Source organism: Ambystoma mexicanum, chromosome 11, assembly GCF_040938575.1.
Source record: "Ambystoma mexicanum isolate Mex_15411 chromosome 11, UKY_AmexF1_1, whole genome shotgun sequence".
Lineage (NCBI taxonomy): Eukaryota > Metazoa > Chordata > Amphibia > Caudata > Ambystomatidae > Ambystoma > Ambystoma mexicanum.
This window is the reverse complement of record NC_090934.1, coordinates 1,334,647,258-1,334,667,343: the sequence shown is the minus strand read 5'-3', so window position 1 is coordinate 1,334,667,343 and position 20,086 is coordinate 1,334,647,258. Positions and strand designations below refer to the sequence as shown.

At 43.5% G+C, this 20,086-nt stretch overlaps 1 protein-coding gene across 2 annotated transcripts in view; it reads left to right on the top strand.

Moving 5' to 3' along the window:
• WDR72 (WD repeat domain 72) overlaps positions 1–16,563 on the top strand; it is a 933,775-nt gene extending 917,212 nt beyond the window's left edge. For both annotated transcript variants that reach the window (XM_069624855.1, XM_069624854.1), the window contains exon 20: positions 14,590–16,563. In XM_069624855.1, coding sequence (XP_069480956.1) covers positions 14,590–14,645 — 56 coding nt within the window. In that variant the 3' untranslated portion in view covers positions 14,646–16,563. The remainder of the gene's footprint in view (positions 1–14,589) is intronic.
• Positions 16,564–20,086: the final 3,523 nt, after the last annotated feature.

The following is a 20,086-nucleotide window of genomic DNA, read 5'->3' as shown; positions in this document are numbered from 1 at the left end:
CCTGGGTCACACTTTCAAGACTCCATGCACATGGGTTTGTGGAATCATGATGTCCAAACGCTTTGTGTGAACACTCTGTCCATTCTGACAGATATTATATCATATTAATAAAATTAGTAAAATGTTATAAGCCAAAGAAATCAATAAAAGACTAAACATTCACTGATTTAAAAATCAAGATAAAAATATCATATTACTACAACAGGCACAACATATTTTATAGCACCATTTAGAATTACTCGCAGCCCCTTACAAACGGGAGAGACATTATAAAAACTGAAACAAAATGATGGCAACACAAGCAGAGATAACTCGCAGCCCCGCAGCATAATTTAAAAAACAATTTCTTCGGCAGGGAAACTATGTGAACCCAGCCCTGAATACGTTTGCGATTTCATTAAGACAGTAGATGTAATAAATCTGTCATGTGCTGTAATGCTATTCAGTTCTTAGGCCTTTTGCACCATGCCTGATGGATGAACTTGGCCACTAATGTAACAACATCCAGATCTTGTGTGGAAGTCAGATAGCTCAATGCGTCGCTAGCAGTTGTTACGCCAGCCTCCCTTAGGTTGAGCTTTATGTGGAGACCCCTCAAGCTCCTAAGACGCGTACAAAGAAATAGAAAATGTCAGGCAGTCTCTGTCTCCATATTACACAAAGGGCATAAGTCTGTTCTATCACAGCTCCAAGATTTTGTGTAAGATGCTATCCTCAATGTTCCTAGATGGAAGTCAAAGTATAAGGCTCACGCATATGGTTGTTCAATGTAATCTAAGTATGCAGCGAAGCCAAATACAAACTTCCTCTCAAGGTATTTGTCTGCCTGCCTCAATTTGTAAAAAGCACCAATCATATTTTCGCTTTTGGGGAAAATTATGGATTTCTTGGCCCTGGTTAGCACAACTTTATTAATGAGTGCATGGTGGCCCCAGTGCTCTTGCTCATTTAAAACAGGTAGAGTTTTCTTCACATGAATGGCCCATGGGATGCTATTTCCTCCAGATAAGTTAAGCAAATGAACAACAGCATCACAAAACATTGCTAACCCCGGGATGGAGCACAGGCTAAGGCAATAAACCACTGGTGTAATCGTTATCTCATTGGTGATATTGACAAGAAAACCTCCATACTAATGAGGCCCTTTGAAGTCCCTCAGGACAAGAAATACAATTTCGTCACAAACACGTTCTCTGCAATGGTCAGGTTAGACATGCTCACATGGCCCCAGATGTCTGCCCCATAGGAAGCAGACCTTGTGGCCTGCTTCCTGTACAATTCAGGTGCAAGATATGTGGCTCTTCTGCCACCATGAACATGAAAACTCAGTATCCCGCCACTATATTTAGACACATTGGTGCATGCTTTATTAACCTGGGAGGACCAAAACACATTTTCATTAAATCTGACCCTCAAATAATCATAACATTTCATTTGCTCGAGTGCGTTTCCCTCAACACTGGCCAGAATACATTGTTGTTTGGCGAACCTAGATCTGACCACCATGGATTTGTTTTTCCCAGTGTTGAGGGAGAGCCCGAGCTCATCACACCTCTTTACTAATATTGCCACCAGCATCTGATGAAGAGTTTTATGGGACTTTGAAAGATAATGCATTTTACCATTGCAGCATAACATTTTCAGGTAGTCCAATCAAATTGATCAAAACTCGGATCATGTTTGATTGAGAAAATGCTTTAAAATATTATATCCATTTTGTGCTCTTGTTGGCAGACATTACCAAGTTCAGGGGAGGCCATCTTCTAATGCTGTTTATCTGTGCCTGCTCCAGCACACCCACCCTGTGAGGGTCCAGGCTAATCTCCGGCCTTCAAAAGCATTGCTAAGGAGGGACTAAACATACAAGACAGCATCAACGAAGCGCTTTTAAAGATTGCAGTGGGCGCTTGATTTTTAAAGCCTATCATCATTCCAGCTTTGCCTAGAAGAGAAATAACAAGCACTGCCAGGTGGTTCATCCATGCTGCAATGCAAGCCCTTTCTATATGCACAGAGGAGCAGTGGGGTTTTCAAAATCATCAGATAACCACGATTAACTATGAATCTACGTCATCACTGCGCCGGCCATGATTCCACTGAGGAAAATGTTGACGACCATTAGGGCGCTTCGCTGTGATCAGATCACAGTGGCCTGCATCCCCATACCCCGCTCTCCCCGGGCCACTAACCTTAACGGCGGTACACACAGAAGTGTGCCACCAACTTCCCTCGATCCCTGCAGCGTCAGTTCTCACCCACTTATGTGGGTCAGCGCTGACATCACAGGGTCCCTTTTTTTCTTCTTAAAACATTCTTGCTCCACACTCTCTATTTAACGGAAGCAGGAGACACCCCCGCAACCCCTGACCCCCATTACCACGACTAAGAGAAGCAGGGGACAACCCTGCAACCCCGCTTCCCTTAGTTGCAGTAATGTGGTTCGGCATTTTTTTACTGTAGAAAGGCGCAGTTTCGTACCAGGTGACATATTATTGTCGCAGTAACGATACGATTTATTAAGTATTATGTCCTGTCCCCTCCCCCGTCCCTCTCCCCCCGACTCATGCAGTGTTGCCCCTGGGAAGGGGATGCGAACAGAGCATGACCTGTAGCAGCACAATTATTAAAGGAATATAATGTGGGTCACATGCATCGATACACCCACGCTCCCTCGAACATTTCACCCACTTCACACAGTAGTGCTTTTCTCTGCAGTCCATGGGCAGGACTGGAGCTCTGCGTGCCAGTTAGATTTCGCGTGTGCCTAAATCATGCCTCTCCGTTCGTGAAACTCCCAACACTTATGCCCTCATAGTCTGGATTTAGGAGGTGCTTATAATGCGGGCATCATTTATCTGCCACATTTCTTGTGCTAAGAGTGCTTTGGGGTTAACCATGAATGGGCCTACTGCTTCTTGTATTGTATTGTATTGTATTTTGCATTTATATAGTGCCTTATATACCATTGGTATGGTCTGAAGGCGCTGGTAGGATGAACGCCCTTGGGAACCGAGGTTCGAGTCAGTAGAGAGGGTGAAGAGAGACAAAAGGTGCGTGTGCGCACAGAGTATGTGTGCAGCTGGTGCGGGGTTATTGTGGTAGCTGCTTCTTAGCGGTAGGTGTGGTGGTTGAGAGGTCAGGAGAATGTGTACGCTCTGGCAGATTAATCCAGCTCGAGAGTGGCTGCGTTAGGCCTGAGGAGAAACGCCTGGCTGGGGGTGTTAAACCAGCGGTGGTTACTTAGAGTGATGGGGAGTGAGCGGGAGATGTTGATATGAGAACAGTTATACCGAATGGTGTCATAGTATCCCTGTGTTCTATTTGAGTGATGGTGTAAAGAGGAGAGTAGGCGTGAGGTGTGGTATGATATATGTTCATTCGAATGTTCCCGCATATCAATGCATATTATGTACGTTCCCCGCACTCAGCCATTCCCCCCGCACTCAGCCATTCCCCCCGCACTCAGCCATTCCCCCCGCACTCAGCCATTCCCCCCGCACTCAGCCATTCCCCCCGCACTCAGCCATTCCCCCGCACTCAGGTAGGCTCAAGCGCAACGGTGCAGCCTCCAATCAGGGAGGAAACAGGTTAACAAGGGAATGGATGCTTGGCGGGAGGGAACAGGTTAACAAGGGAATGGATGCTGGGGAGGGAAAGGCAGAGGCAACAGCGCTGGGAGCACTAAATATGTAATACAAAAGCACAATGCCAATTACGCTACGAGGCCCAGGCCGGTCTGAAATGGGCTTCCCTCACCTGCACGACGCCAGAATGGCGAGTGTGGGACACGGCAGGGAAGGTAGGCTCAGGTGCAATGGTGCAGCCTCCAATCAGGGGAGGAGGGTGGGAGGGAACAGGTTAACAAGGGAATGGATGCTGGGGAGGGGAAGGGAGGAAAGGCAGAAGCAACAGCGCTGGAGCCTAAAAAAGTGTAACACAAAGCACAATGCCAATTACACTACGAGGCCCAGGAGGGTCTGAAATGGGCTTCCCTCACCTGCACGATGCCAGAATGGCGAGTGTGGGACACGACAGGGAAGGTTGGCTCAAGCGCAACGGTGCAGCCTTCAATCAGGGAGGGAACAGGTTAACAAGGGAATGGATGCTGGGGAGGGAAAGACAGAGGCAAGAGCGCTGGGGGCACTAAACATGTAATACAAAAGCACAATGCCAATCTTCTGATATGCGCTTTCCTAAAGGGTCCTACGAACCAGACTGCAGTGAGGGAGGACAAGTTCCAGAAGGTTCCTCCTGCTTCCCTGTCGGAGTGCTGCTTGCCAAACATGTCATCTTCCAGGCATTACTGAACTTTTTATTTACTGAGATTACTGGAGTGGCTTCGTCTGGGCTGAAGTTACTCTGCCCAAACAGCTTCACCAGTGGCCCATCACACTTAACTATGCCAGGGTTTTCGGTATTAAAATTAATGCATCAAAATAGTTTGAAGAGATCCTTGAAAGCTCATCTTCTATGAGCATTTAGTGTAAATGCATGGTGTAAATGCCGTGCATAATGCTTTTACGCCATTCATTCATGTTACGGCTCATTTTCAATCATTTGAGAGGAGGAACGCAACTTGCGTTTCCTGCGCTTCCCTTCCTCTCTGCTATACAAATGCTCCAGCAATTGCACCGGCATGGATTTTCATGCCAGTGCAAATGCTGGGGATCCCTACGGGGTCTGTCAGCTTTATGTACCAGCATGAAGCAGATGGACCCCATTGGGGTCCATTGTAGCAGACAGACCCTATAGGGATCCTTTGTACATACTGCCTGCCATGCTACAAGCATTTTGTGAAGGGCTTAATTGTAATTGCGAGGGCAAGCAGCACTCATAATTAAAAGTAAATGCTGCCTGGCATGACGTGTACGTCACCTTTAGGCCTGCACTTTTGCACTCTGTCATGTAAATGCCAAAAACCTGGCGACAGGGACCCGCCTACACATTTGTCATCACTTAACTGCTCTCTGCAACCAAATTGCAAATTCCACCAACATAAGATTCTTAGGGAAATATGTTTTGTTCCATATCCTTCCATGTGAAATGGGCAGTTAGATGTGGAAATGTCTTTGAATTGTCCAAGAACCTTACTTTTGGGAGGAGAAGCCGCTTTTGTAAACTCCAACTGTAAGTGCATATGTTCCAGGCCTCACTTTCCAGTTTAATATGTTTATGACACGTTTACAAAAAGAATGCCATAACGTGCATAGTACATAGCATAAAAATGAGCATCCTTTACATATAATAAATGCAGTTGTTAAAACATGGGTAGTGTACACGAGTTCCAATAGTAATCTTGACTTGGATAATTAGTAGAATGCAGAGTCCTACTTAAAATATTCAAGTCCATGCACAGCAAAAAAATCCTGATAAAAGATAACTAGTAAACATCCATAACAAATACTGCTATCACAAAAACACCAGAGCTGAAAAGAAAGAAATGGTTGATTTGATGAGTAGCTTCCTTATGTAAAATGTTCGATTCTACTTATAAAATAACTGAAACTATATTTGTTTATTTATTTATTTATTTATTCATTTATAAAGCGCTCAAAGCCCAAAGGCAGCTAGGCGCTGGTACAAACTTAAGAAGATGTATACAGGTAATTAGATCTTAGCGTCATAGTTGCATAATGACATTTTAATGCATTCCCAAGAGAATACAGTTTAGGTACACAAGTATTACAGTTGCAAATGTTGGATCAGAGTTTCTTGAAAGGGGTCTGATCTGAAAAGTAGGGTTTTTAGGTTTTTTCTAAAAGACCAAAAAGAGGTGTCATTTCTGAGGTGAATGGGGAGGGCGTTCCACAATTTAGGGGCTATAGTAGGGAAACTGGCTCCTCCTGCTTTCAGTCTTCTGTACTTGGGGATAGCGAGGAGATTGGTGTACTGGGAGCGAGTAGGTCTGTTAGATTGGACTTTACGGATGAGCGTGCTGAGGTAGGAGGGTGCCTTATTCGCAATGCATGTGTGAGTAAGCATTAGGATTTTGAAGATAATTTTATCCTGGACTGGGAGCCAGTGGATCTTCTTCCTGATGGTAGAGATGTGTTAGTGTCTAGGAATGTTTAGGGTCGCTCTGATGGCGTTATTTTGAAAAACCTGTATTTTTTTGATATTACTTAAACTTGTTGCTGCAAATACAGAATTGCAGTAGTTGATTCTAGATAATAGCAATGCTCTGGCAAGAGTGAAAGAGTTATCAGTGGAGAGAAATGGTCTACTGGCTCTAATCAATTTGGCTGTGTAGGCTGCAGAAGATACAACAGCATTTACCTGTCTATTCGGGGTGAGGGAGGAATCGATGTAAACCCCCAAAGTTTTTATTTCATTGGTGACTGTTATGATGTTGCCGTCGATGTTGAAGGATTTGTAAGTTTCAGGGAGGTTGCTGAGTTTAGATTTATTGCCATTGAGGATGAGCTCAGTCTTGCCATCATTAATACACAATTTATTAAGCGCCGTCCAAGCTTGTATGGCCACGTAGATCTTGTTTATGTTTTTGTACATAACATCCGGTCATGGGTATGTGTATTTGCGTATCATCTGCGTAGTTTGTATACATGATACCAATATTGTCTAGTTTGTCAAACAGGAGCTTAGTGAAGGAATTGTACAGAGTAGGAGACACACAGAAGCCTTGTGGTACACCACAGGTCACAGGGACTGGAGCGGCTGCCGAATTGTCGGAGAAGACCCTCATGGTTCGATTGGTGAGGAATGACTTGATCCATTTGATGGAGTCAGTTGAGAAATGAGAGGCACCATGAGGTGTTGGCAGAGAATGTCATGATTGACTAAATCGAAGGCAGTAGACAGATCTAAAAGAAGGAGGATGCACAGTTCCCTTTGCTTTGTATTGATCCATCTGCGTTTTCAGGTCTTGCAGGGCAGTCTCTGTGCCGTGACCTGGTCTGAAACCTGATTGTCTTAGACCTAGAAGAGTATTATCTTCCAAGTGTTTCTGAATCTGCAGGTAGGCTGCACGATCCAGTATTTCTAGTAAAAAAGTACAATAGTGATAGGACGGAAGTTGGTGCGAATATTAGGGTCTAGTGTTGTTTATTTGAATAGGGGTAGAACCCACGCTGTTTTTGAGTCACTCAGTACTGTATTAGAGGCAAATGAGCTGTTGATGAGGCTAGTGATAAAGGGTGCAAATTCTGCTGGACATTCTTTTATCAAAGTTGCTGGGCAAGTGTCACCTTTGCATCGGGATGGTCTTAAGCTCTTGATGATGTTAATAGTATCAGTAATGGAAAGAGGTGAACATGAAAATGTGTTGCTTGCTGAAGATGAGGCTGAGGTTGGTGAAGTTGATTCTGTTTGCAAAAGGCTTAGTTTAGATGTTCTATTTTTCTTTGAAGTGAGGTTATTTTATCTGCTAGGGCATTTTTGTCCCCTTTGTGCCCCCTCCCATTTCCGCTCCTTACCTCTCTCAATCCGCTTTATACCTACCTTCTGCTCCTTCCGCACTTCCCTGAAATCTCTCCTTCTCCATCCCCGGCTATGAAACCCTACCCGCTTCTTGCTCCCCCTCCTTCCTTTGTCTCTTCCCCATGATCCTCTCCCTCCCCTTCCCCCCACCGACCCCATTCTCGCCCTCATACCCCCCTTCTGTTTTCCCTCCTCCGTCCCCTCCTCACCCCTCCCTCTTCCCTCTCTTTAATTGCTCTACTCTCCCTCTTCCATCTCAGTTTAATTGCTCTACTTACTGTTTTATTGGGTTGATTCATAAATGTAAATTGCTTTTACTGTTCTAATGTTATATGTGTCCAGTTGTTAAAATGTACAGCGTTTTGGAGTAAAGCGCTAAATAAACAAAATAAATACAAATATGCAAATCCAAATTTTGAATATGGGAGCATCATTGTTCATCTTTGGGGGTATGATCTGGGGTAGGTGCTGGAGATTCTAATTAACGAAGAATTGTGAATAGTTCTCTAGTGTTGGATTGAGCATTGGATTTTCGCTTATTTTAGACCTCACTTTTGGCTAGAATAATTTCTTTTTTGTATAGGTTAGCTGCTGCCTGAAAGAGGTTTTTGTTTGCTATAGTTGGTGACTTGCGCCAGCGGTTTTCTGCAGACCTTTTTTGAGGCTTCCATTGTTCTGAGTTCAGAGGTGAACCACGGGTTGATGTGTGCTGAGCTTTGCACTTTTTTTCTTTTTAAGGGAGCACATTTATATATAACTTCTGACATGATTTTGTTGTCCTGGCAGATCAGAGGTGAAGGGTCTTTGTCAAGATGCTTTGAGTCTAAAAACGGTTTGAGGAGAGGTAGTATGTTATCTTTGTTCATGTCCTTAGAACTTCTAGAGGGTGTCATTAATGCTAGGGCAGGATGGTTGTGAATTTTGGTGCTGGTGGTAAAGATAATGGTGTTGTGATCTGACCAAGGTATGAATACCAATAATATGAGAGACACATGAATACTAATAACTGAAGTATTACTTTGCTTTGCCCATAAAAGATATACATATAAAACATACTCTCAAAATTTAGGTGCATCTGTTCCCCCTGGTTTATATATTATCCTGATAAAACTGCATCTTCCTGATTCTCAGCTGCATCCTGGGAGATATGCTTTCCCCTTCTTCCTGTGATTCTTCAGCATGGACAGGATAGCCTGCTGCAAGCACTTCAGAATCTAGAACCACAGGAGTCAAAGTGGGTGCCGCAGTGAGGGAAGGGCCATTTTAAGCACTTTTGGGGCTCTGGGCACAGACATCTTTGGGGCCCCCCTCCACCAAACCAAATGAATTAAGGGATCAAGAATACAGGTTTTGCCCCCCGCCCATCGTGCTCACAACCTATAGGTTGATATGCTGTCTCGCAGAATAATAAGCACGTTTACTCCCTTTAACTCCCCTTGCCCTCTTCATTTTTGCTCTAATCAGAATGATAAACAAGTAGCATTTGAAGACCAACATTAGCAGTCTACAAAGGGGTTAATGTTCTAGTACATACAGGATACTTTTTATTAATGACATCCAGGAAGGTAGATGTAGTATTAATGCAGGACCATATTTAAATGGTACATGTAACCCATAATGGACAGACAACTCACATTAGCCTCCTCACAGAATGCAAAAGTGCTCATGAATGGATAGAGACCACCAATTGGAAGGAAGGATACCACTACACATACCATGGCATGGATAGTGGAGGCAAATTAGAAGCTACCAGGAAGGTGTCTTTATCCAGACAGACTGAGACTGGAAGTGGGATATGGTTTTCAAATAGTGTTGCCATTAGATATCAAAGGAACAAATGCCTGTGCTCTGCAATATAAATATGCTCACTATTAACACACTGAAACCATGAATAAGGCTTTTATGAAGATCAAACCATGAGAATCAAATCACTCGCAAGGGCTGACAATTTTGAAAGGTTTAGGGTGTAGAGGAGCCAAGTACCCCTACTCTAACTGTCCCGCCTCTATTACCTATAGAGTGGAAACCAGAGTATGAGACATACACGGAACAGTTGAACAAACAAAGAGCAGATCGTGGACTCTGTGCAGCACCAGTGAGAGTACCTATACCTAAGAAGATCTGGGAGGCAAGGTACCCATTGAGAAAACCGTACCTGCATACAAGACAATATGATGGCCATTTAAATGAGATTCCTGAAGAAGCAGAGAAGATGAAGGGCAAAGATGAATGGAGACGTCACACATAAAGAGATGACGCACACAGAAGAGATGCAGAGACCAGAAAATGCAGATATTCTATAAGGCATCAAGACAGTACCAAGGATAAGTGACATCTTGGGATCAAGGTGAAGAAGCTTATGCCACAGAAACATATGAAGATATTAAGCTAGTTTAAACGTGTACAGATGCAACAGAAACACAAGCAGCAAAGTAATCTTAAAAGCTAGCCTCAAGCTTTATAGTAAATGAATTGTGGCAAGCATCAATATCTATATTGTTTGTTCTCTCCTGAGCTACCTGTCCACCATGTTTTGCAAAATAAAGGACGTTTGATGGAGTTCCTACGTTTGCATCTGGTTGATTTTACCATTGTGGAGAGTGCTGCCTAAAAAGCTGTAATCAGCTTTTATTTTTCTTTGTCTTTGATATATATATATAGATGCATATGGACGATTAAAAGATGTTTCCACTATGCATTATAAGCAGTGCTGAATGTTAACAAGAAGGCCTCACTTCAGGGTGTTGCAGTTAAAAAAAGTTAATTGAATAACAAGTGAATCCCAGCAGAAGGAGTTGGATGAGCCAAGAAGACAAGGGGCCTCATTACACGGTAGGCGGTAGCCATGGTGCTATTAGTGCCATGGCTACCCCCTTGCCGCATTCTGGGTCCGTGTTCCCGGAATAAGGATTTACGGGTCATTTCAACCTTGGAGGACCCGGTATGTCCCCATTCCCGGAACCATTCTCCATTCCCATTTGAGCCCCCATAGGGCTCAATGGGAATGGGGAAGTAGCTAATAACGGTATCGCAATTGGCGGTACCGTTATTAGCTCTGAAGTCCCTTAACAGGTCCCGTCCTTTACCCCAGGTCAGACCTGGCATTAAGGAAGGGACCCGCTAAGGGACCTCGTAGTAGGGCAGTAAGGGATTACCGGCACCGGTGCCCTTACCGGTGCCGGTAATCCCTTACTGCCTATCATGTAATGAGGCCCAAGGTCTTATCAGAACTGAAATTGGCTGACATTGGATACAAATCGTGTGAAAGAACAGAGACTCCTATTCAGAAGGCTTGAGCAAAACAAACGATGTCAGAGGAGTATTAGAAAGTAATATTAAATACATGAAAAGGCTCAATTTCATGGTGTCCAGTCACATGGAAGAAGGAAGTTGGCCGATTGAGGTGGTCACACCAACGCACAACGGCAGGATGTGCCCGCACTTCTTAAATTTCTCAGAGCACAGTACAAACTCAAGGCCAAACTTCAAAGCACTAATTGACCATTGAGATGATGATGGATTGATACGTTCATTGGTGGGAAGCTAGTGTGAAAACAAGCCCACCAGCACCTGGATGTTCAGTCTGCATGCTGCTAGATGTAGGTGGAAAAGTACTGACGAGGGTTAGAAGCCAATTGTAGAGGACCATGTAATTAAGGGTCCTATAGTTTTTGTAGCCAATGGAGTGTTGTGCATTTAGTGACGTTCATAGTGGCCATTTTAAGTGGAAGGCTGAGTTGCCCCACCTGATGTTAAGTACCCTATCACTCTCCTTCACGGTTCTATACTGATATGGAACTTATACTTAGATATTCACTTAGAGCCTATCACTCCCTCCAACACATTTTTTAGTTTGCCACGTAGGATGACGTTGTTAATGACAAAGGTCAGCACGTCAATGATGACGATTTTGCATGATAAAACCTCAGTTTTGTACTAAAAATAAGTTGAGTAAGAGGATCGAGCGAATGATGATGTCCGTTGTACTCCCTGTTTTAGATACCTGATATTAAAAGGACATCCTTTTGCAAAATTACCTGAGTCGTCTTGATTATTGATGTTTGAATAAATTCTGGATCCCCATCCATCTCAAGGGTATTGCTACTCATCTTAAAGGGCTGGGCAACCCAGTTCAAGGGACTGGCAATATTGATAGCTTAGGCAATACAAGATTAAATGAGATGCCCAGGATCACACATTGGTTAAGGGGTAAAGCTGGTATTTGTGCCAACTCTGAAATTTCTGCATTTGAACATTTTATTTTCCAGACCTTACCATGAACTAAAACAATATCATTTCATAAACAAAACGTACTTGGAAAGTACACAAATCACATTACCAAACATGACCATTTTTAAACAAAATATTTCAGAAGGGTGTTATGCAAAATGGGAATGATTCTTGCTTCATTCTCTCCATCATCAAGGGAAGTATATAAGAACCAGCATACCAATCGATGTGATTTAACAAATTTAATCTGGGTTTGTCTTTTGTATTTCAATGCTTTAAATACTTCCAAAACAATGGATTGTGACATTTTCATTTATAAACGTGCACATAAACCTTTGACTGAGTCGTGCAACATATGGTCCGCTCTCTTCTGTCTACCAACCCTTCCACCCAAATGGCCCACATAAGAAGAAAGATCAAGTAATGGGCTAAACGATACCAGCAGCATGCAAGAAGGCAAACCTCACAGAAGACAGAACAGTAACATGAGATATATGATTTGACCAGGATCACTGTATCGTCTTCTGGCAAATCCAGGATAGAAACATGAACGCTGTTGTTCCATAGTCTTGAATTTGTATGCTTATTCACATCTTGGACTAATAGTTTATGCCATCGTTGGAGGCGATTGCGTAGGTTTTAAACACCCCATCTGAACAAACCAATTTCTAAACCTTCACCATACGGGTGATATGTTAGTTTTTATAGCGACTCCTATCTGGTACAGGTGCATTGCTGATAATAGTAGATGTTGTTCTGCAAAACCAAGTAGATATTCAGGCAGGTTTATAAACTTTTGACATAGGAAAGGCTCAGCCAGCCTTGCTGGAATGTGATATTCTAATTTTGCATATGAACACATATCTCTGCAATGGGTGCTTCACACACTGAGCTAACCTCTGAACCATTGTGGCACTCGATTTATCAATATGCATTTCACCATTGCCTATTGCACATGATCAACATAATTCCCACAGGAAGGAAAGAATGCTACAGAGTTGTGCCATAGGGAACACACAAACTATGTTTACCACAGTGAACACAGAAAGCAAAACATGATGAATTGATCAAGGCAGAATGCACTTGCCGAAACAGAAAGGAAATGGGTTTAGAGTCTCAGCAGCACCTCATAAAATATCCTGACGTGTGCTATTTAAGAATGTTGAACAATGGAATCTTACTTCTTCAGATCAGCTAGTCTTGTGGGGGCCCTCTCCAAGGTGAGGTCCCTGGGCAAGTGCCCCTTTTGCCCTTCCATAAAAACGTCTCTCTGAATCTGGTTATCACCCAAGGCTTCAGTGACGTGAAGTTGGTAAAAACCATAATTGTTGTTTCACTCATGCACCTGCCATCCTTGATAAACTCCTTGCAGATACAAATTACTCTTCAGAGTCGGTAAGCTCATCCAAAGTGAAATTGGTAACACCCATAGGGCGATGCAGATCAAGGATGTTGCAGCTGAGCTATGTGCTTGAAAAACGAAATGCCAGTCAACTCTTTCAGCACCACGATGCCCTAGTAGTGAACACCTGTGCTATATAAGCCCCCCCCAACAAAATACGAAGGTGCCCCTTATGCCTGGATCTTGGAGGAAAGGGAGAACTAGAGCAGGATAAGATGTTGAGCCCCCTTTCCCTATGCATGTTTGCATTGCTTCATTGCAAGGATCAAACCCCAGGCCTAATCCAACCATAATCCCCCTCCATAGCTAGGTACATGCATCAGACAGCCTAGGTCGGGGTGGCACACACCTTTATTTTCTTGAGTGGGGGGTGCCCAACGCCAATTTCTCTTTCTATTCACATTATTGGAGAACGCTGCAGAACATGATGGGGATACACTGCAGGTTTTATAATGTGATCATCCATAAAGGCATATTTTTGGGAAGCCATACAAACTCTGCAGGGCCTGCAACATGAAGGTGCTGTTTATTTCACATGTTCACACCCGCGCGTCCCCTCGTTCCATGCAGGAGGAGTGCTGTGACTTAGGGGCTACGGTTTCACCTACACGCCTGCTAGCACGGTCCCTTGTGATTGCGCATGCACCATAGCAGCAGATCGACAACGGCACACCTCTTGCACCCATACTCTTCTCATGCGCAGCTCCACTGCAGCATGACCCGTTGGAAAATGCATCCCTCATCACAGTCCCTTGGTATGCATCATAACTGGGTCCACAATAGTGCCCCCCCTGGGACCACTCTACAAGGTGTGTCTGAAACTGTGGGACACTGAGCAGGGATGCAAGGGGGATAGTCCTTAACCATGTCTATCAGAATTCTACAGGCCCCCAACAGCATGGCCTTTGTGGGGGGCAGCTTCTCTGTGCTCTTCCTCGCCCAGAGGTGGACCGAGAACCAAAAGAGACCTTGGAAATAATTACTGGGAACCAAAAGAGGCCCTGGAAATCATATGCAAAGTGGCCCCATGTTACACATTTTCAGCAAGCACAACCCTTTTCCTATGAGAACATTTGGAAATGCCACACAAAAGAGGCCCAGGGTGCAAAGGCCCACCGGGAAATCCCCAGAGTTCCCAATAGACCAGTCCACTCCTGTCCTCGCTCCACTTTTACAGCTGAAACTGGGATCTGCCTAGTCCCCAACATGAAACCTGCCTGTCATTAACAAAAACAAAAAAAAAGAAGTGGGCAAGCAGAGGTAGGCAGTCTGTAATCCCACTACCAGAGTATGGAAAACAGCACAGAGGACCCCCCAGTTTTTAGGGGTGGATTTCTGTCTGGGAGGTGGAGGACTGTGTCAAGAAGAGGAACTGCAAGAGTTAATGGGACGAGTTAGCAAAGCACACTATTTGTAACACATGAACTATGTTTACCATCTAGTGATACCAAGTAAAGGGAAGGAAAGCCTACACAACAGATTTGAACTAACCAAGTTATTTTGTCTTTATATTTCACTAGACGACCTGCAGCCTAACCCCTGGATGTCCAAGGTGTGTTACTGCAAAGTCTGCTGAACACCCAAGAAGCGGATCAAGGACCTGCACGCAGAGAGGAGCACTTTACCATGGCCGTTTGTGTTGCACTAGAGCTGGTCTTTTCCACTGTGGACAAAGAATGCACTACAAAGAGGTTTAAAAACAGGAACTGTTCCAACATCTGTGCAAGTGCCAACAAACTGCCAGTCTGGGATATATGACCCATCCATTACAGTGGGAGGGTTTTCCATCAATGTCACATTTTAATGAAGCCCTTCGTGTGACTGCAGCGTCATTGTGTGCAATAAGCTTTGATTCCCCAGCTATGTTCGGAGTATTACGCACTGCCATGAAGACGTAGAAAATCGTAAAATATATCAGTGGAAAACTGGTGTGTCTTTCCTATTAAGAGCCATGAAATAATAACGATTTTAAAAGACTTGAGTTGGGAATTAGTGAATTGTTTTTGTCATGTCTAATTAGTTTTTTGATAATTATTTTTATTAAAAAAGACATGGGCCCGATTTATGGATTTTTTTTGCACGGTTCAAAGTGACTTTGCACTGCCGACACAAACCCTGATTCATGGAACTGTGCAAAGTGTATATGTGCCGTGCAAAGTCAGTGCAACGTTATTTTTGTACTGCAGAAATGAGTTTGCACTGACTTTGCCTGAAAAATACACTTTGCACAGTTCCATGAATCGGGGTTTGTGTCAGCAGTGCGAAATCACTTTTCAGCAGTGCAAAGTCACTTTGAACAGTGGAAAAAAATTCCAGGAATCAGGCCCATTGTAGGGAAAATGTAGTAACTTCTGTATTTTTTTCTAAAATGGAATTTTTGTTGTTCAAAGTGAATTATTTGAATTTAATCTTGTTTATTTATATGTGTAATTTCTTCCTGAAATGGGCTAATTCACTATTAATTCACCGTTTTTCAGTTTAGCCTAAGTACCTATTGCGTAGAACATGAACATGTTGTCTAATATTTTTTTCTTTATAAAATAGAATGTTTCTTGTTGCAAGAGAACTACAATTATAGAACTATGAATATAATCTTGTTTATTTATATGTATAATTTCTTCTTGAAATTAGCTAATCCACTGTTAATCCCAGCGACTTCTGTTCGGTTTAAGTACCTCTCCCATATCCCCTCATTTCTGTTCATAGTGCATCATTAAAAAAAAAGCCTTTTAGGTGTGTAGCAAAGTTGTACGGTTTTATTGCTCAATGTAAGGTTTGCATGTGCAATGCAAAGTTAACATTTAGAGTATGATTTTGGAACATTAGTTCTTCAATTCAACCGATAAAGCCCGTGGTCACTTTCATCATCACTATCCATGAGCAAACGAATTCAACATTCTTGGGAACTTCGTCCAGAAAGGATTGCTGTTCATCCAAGATAAGGCTTGTGGGATGGGCCAAACTGACTTCGGATGGCCCTAAAACCTGCTCTGCTGCCCTGGAAAATGCTACCAGTGCAGTTGTGCTAGAAATAGGAAAACACACGTGTTCTGCTTCCAGTGTGGCAGGGCCTCGGGCTAAAAATAGTCAACAAATGTTTTCCTAATTGCAGCATGGACAGGCCCTGCCATGCAAGAAATAGTAAGGTTGTGTGAAAGCAGGACTGCTTGAGCTGAACTTTATGCAAGTGGGGCCACTTGGACTAACAATAGAAAAATACCTTTCCATTCAAAGAGTCGGTTATGAATGCAAACCACATGATTTTCTAAAACAAAGTAGGCTGAGGATGCAAGGCGCTCATCCTCCAGAGAGAATTCAAGTAAGTAGAGGAAGGGAAGGGGGATTGAAGGGGCCATGCGGGTGCTTTGGGTCAGTGGGCTGGGCAGGGGTTTGGCAAATGTACTCCACCTACACGAAGAACCCCTTGTTGGAGGCCTAAGCGTTTGAGCATGCCTAGTCATAGTACATTTACATAAATAAACTATTTCTACAAAGATTTGATGTCTATGTATGGCGCATTGTCCTCACGGTCATTATCACCGTTTTTTATTTACTTACTCCTTAAGTCACAAACACACCTTAAAGGAAAACAATGGCCTTCGTGTAAATATGTACAAGGTTGGCAACTTTACTGCGATTGTCATGCATGCCAAATGAAACATTTTGCAGTTCTTGTGAATCTGGATTGCTCCTGTCAGAGCATGACCTTCTGAGTTTTATGATGACTGATGGGAATGGTGATTGTTGTGTTGCAGAGAGGCTTGCATCTCTTCAGTGCAATGAGTGTATACTGCGTCCTACTCTATAGGAGATTATTGAACCCAGGTAAATCCTGCAATTATGAACTCTTTGACCGCATCACTGCTGCCTTGCACTAATTAAACTGGCGCCTCAACTAGGATGTGATTTAAAGCCGCACACGTCACCTACAAGGTGACCAATGCCACTACGCCGGGCTACCTGATGCTTGATGGCTTGTTAAATTCTCGCTAACAATGTTTTGTCCTATGACCTGTGTAATGGTTTATTGAGAGGCACCCTCAACACAGGGAGTTCCTTCCCTCCCCAATCTAGGTATCACACAAAAAACAGTTCAATGTTAGTTATTTTATTCAGCCCTATCTCTGATTGATCTAATACCTCTTGGATCCCTCGTCCTCAGTTACCAATGAGCCAAGAACCAGACCGGTGTACAGGAAATATATTTATATTTATTTGAATTAAATGTTAAGAAAATCAACCTAAAATGGCAAACACCACTTTATCTGTGGCACAGCACAATACACGTCTCAACATGAATGCATCACACAAGGGAGTTGAAAAGAACACAAATCACAATTCTTTACTTTCCATAAATTTCACTTCAAGAAATAATTAAATTGATCAATAAACTAAAAAGGTACATATTCACTGCTGTGCAATTTCTATTTTCCCTGCACGCTTAAAAGGCTAGCAGTTTAGATTTACAAATGTGCAGTGCACATGGCAATTATGATTTCACCCACACCATTTTCTTTAAAATAAACATAGGGTGATTTAGTTGTTTTCGGAACCCCGCCTCCCTTACCCCCCACTGAAAGGTCTGTGTTGGGGAGGTTGGACAGTAAATAATGGGATTATTTGAGAATATGGGGTTTCAGACCCCCCGACACTGAGAGACCTGTGTTGGGGAATGAGCACAGAAAGATTACCCAATTAAATTACAGTCTATAGTTTTCGATGCACACCGTGAATGAGCTTTGTTAAGTTCGAATTTTAACAAAAATCACCCTGTGGTATTCTGCGAAGTGGAATTCATTAAACTAATATTTTTTTTTTAGTTAAATAGGCTAAGGATCCACAGTTTTGTCCATTCTCCGCCCCCGTCCCGCACACCTGCTATAAAGGGAAATGATTTAAGGCCAGCATATCCCCACACCCCCACCTTTTGGTAGCTAAGAGTTCAATTCTACATACATAGAAAACCTCTGTTTAAAGTTCAAGAAAGCCAGCTGCATGTCAGGACCCTCTGGAAGAACAAGACAGGGGTCTGGTCACTTCACTCTCAAGGATGCTCCCCAGCTCTTCACAATAGAGGCCAGTCAGCTTTTTTAGGCCTCCCTAGCAATAGACCGCTCCACCCAGATGCAATCTCTGCAAAGTCTCCTTTTGATGTTTCCTGGCAGCTGACAGGTGATAATTTTCAGCAGCAATTCCTGATGGTAAATTTCAGCAGTTCTCTCCCTTCCTCCTAGTGCATCCATTTAACATAGCAGTGATGACACCATCAAGTTTACAATCTTGGGGAGTTCCCTGCAAGAGATCTCTCAAATAGGATTGGTCAGTTAGCCTTCCCTCTCCTCACAACTCATGCCCCTCTGTAAGGATTGCTGTAGGAGTCTGGAGCAGACGCATGGCAATTCCGACTTGCAATCCCCTTTGTTTGCATGTCAAATTTTTGGCAAAAACTAGTTATGTAGCAAAACTTCATAATTTTACTAGGAACTCCCATGCCCATGAACTATATACTTTCTGACTGTCAGGATAAGCTTCTAGGCGCTTGCAGTAACCTGCACTTGCACTAACCTACTGAGCTATCTTAAGTATATTAGAGCTAATTCGAAGCGTGAAGGAAAATGCTGAAATCAGCCAGGCCTCTCGAACTGGGTGAGCCCACATGCTTGTAAGGGGTTAACTGTGAAGGTCCTTCACGAAGAAATAAACATCTAGCCTTTTGCAAGAAGCTCTACTCAGCCCTTGGGAGCCAGACACAGCTTTGCACGGCTTTGCTCGTCTTCGCTCTGCGAGTCAGGTGCACTGATAATGCAGAAATGCCAGACCTTTCCCAAAACAAAGTGCACGAAGCCTGGGAGCCAAGACTGGCTGTTTCCAGTCTTGTAACTTTCCAGGCGAAAACATGTTTACTGCCTGGAAGGATGAGCCCAGAAGCTTCTCGAAGAGCTGGTACGTCATAGTGATTGACTTGTAGCCCCTAATAAGAGAACTATACCTGGGCCAGTAAGGGAGGGACTCATCCTGGGCTGTTTGGTGAAACACACGCATGAAGAGGAACAGCGCCTGGGCGACCAGCTGTGCACTATCTGGGCCGAGACTCCTAGCATCACATCCCGCTTTGGTGTAGGACTGTGGGGGCCTTGGCCAGTCCTCCCCTCCTGTCTCGAGGAGTGCCGGGCACCTGTAGCGGCGAGGGTCCCGGGTGTGATCTGACATGATCATCTACATTTTTCAAGGAGCGTAAAATAAATAATTGCATATTCATCTGTGACTGATAATTGGCATTATTCAGCTTGCACTTTTATTCCCATATTATTGTAAATTGCTGCTTAGTTCTCATTAGACATTGTAGAAATAAATGCAAGCATCATATATTCTGTGTGATTGGGTTTCTTCCAGACTGAGTTCATTGTGCTTCGTATAAACTTACTTGAGTGGGAAGGTGATTAGGAGTGATTATAGCACCAAGGGCTGGCCCCAAGGGAGGGTGCGGGATTCCCCTTTTCACTACATTTGGCATAGTCGGCAGGTTTTTTTGGACTATAACTTGACCAAATGCATTTCATACAATTGTACGTTGAAACAGCCACTGCCGGATGGTAGTATGGTGTTTGTATCTAAAACTGATATTGTATATGGCAGGCATCCCACTTGGAGAATGGTTTTCTTCAAGTCGCACAAAGTAGAAACTGTAAACATGCTAGATTTTCCAGTAGTTAGACAACACCTAAACTGCAGACACGTGATGCACGCGTCTATCATTACAGAGGTGCACTTAGACATAGATTCATCACGAGGCAATGTTTCCTTAGTACTACCAAGCTGCTACAAATGGAGTCAATTTCTATGACCCATTACCAAATTGCGCGTAGCTAGGGGGTTAGATTCATTGATTGTGGGGGCAGCAGGGGTGGGGACAGGAGCTTTAAATGCTTTTGACATAGAAACTGTGCATAATAAGTTAGCCACTCTGGGTTCTGATGCCAGCGCCGCAATAAAACACCTGGCCCAGTGGGGCCCATT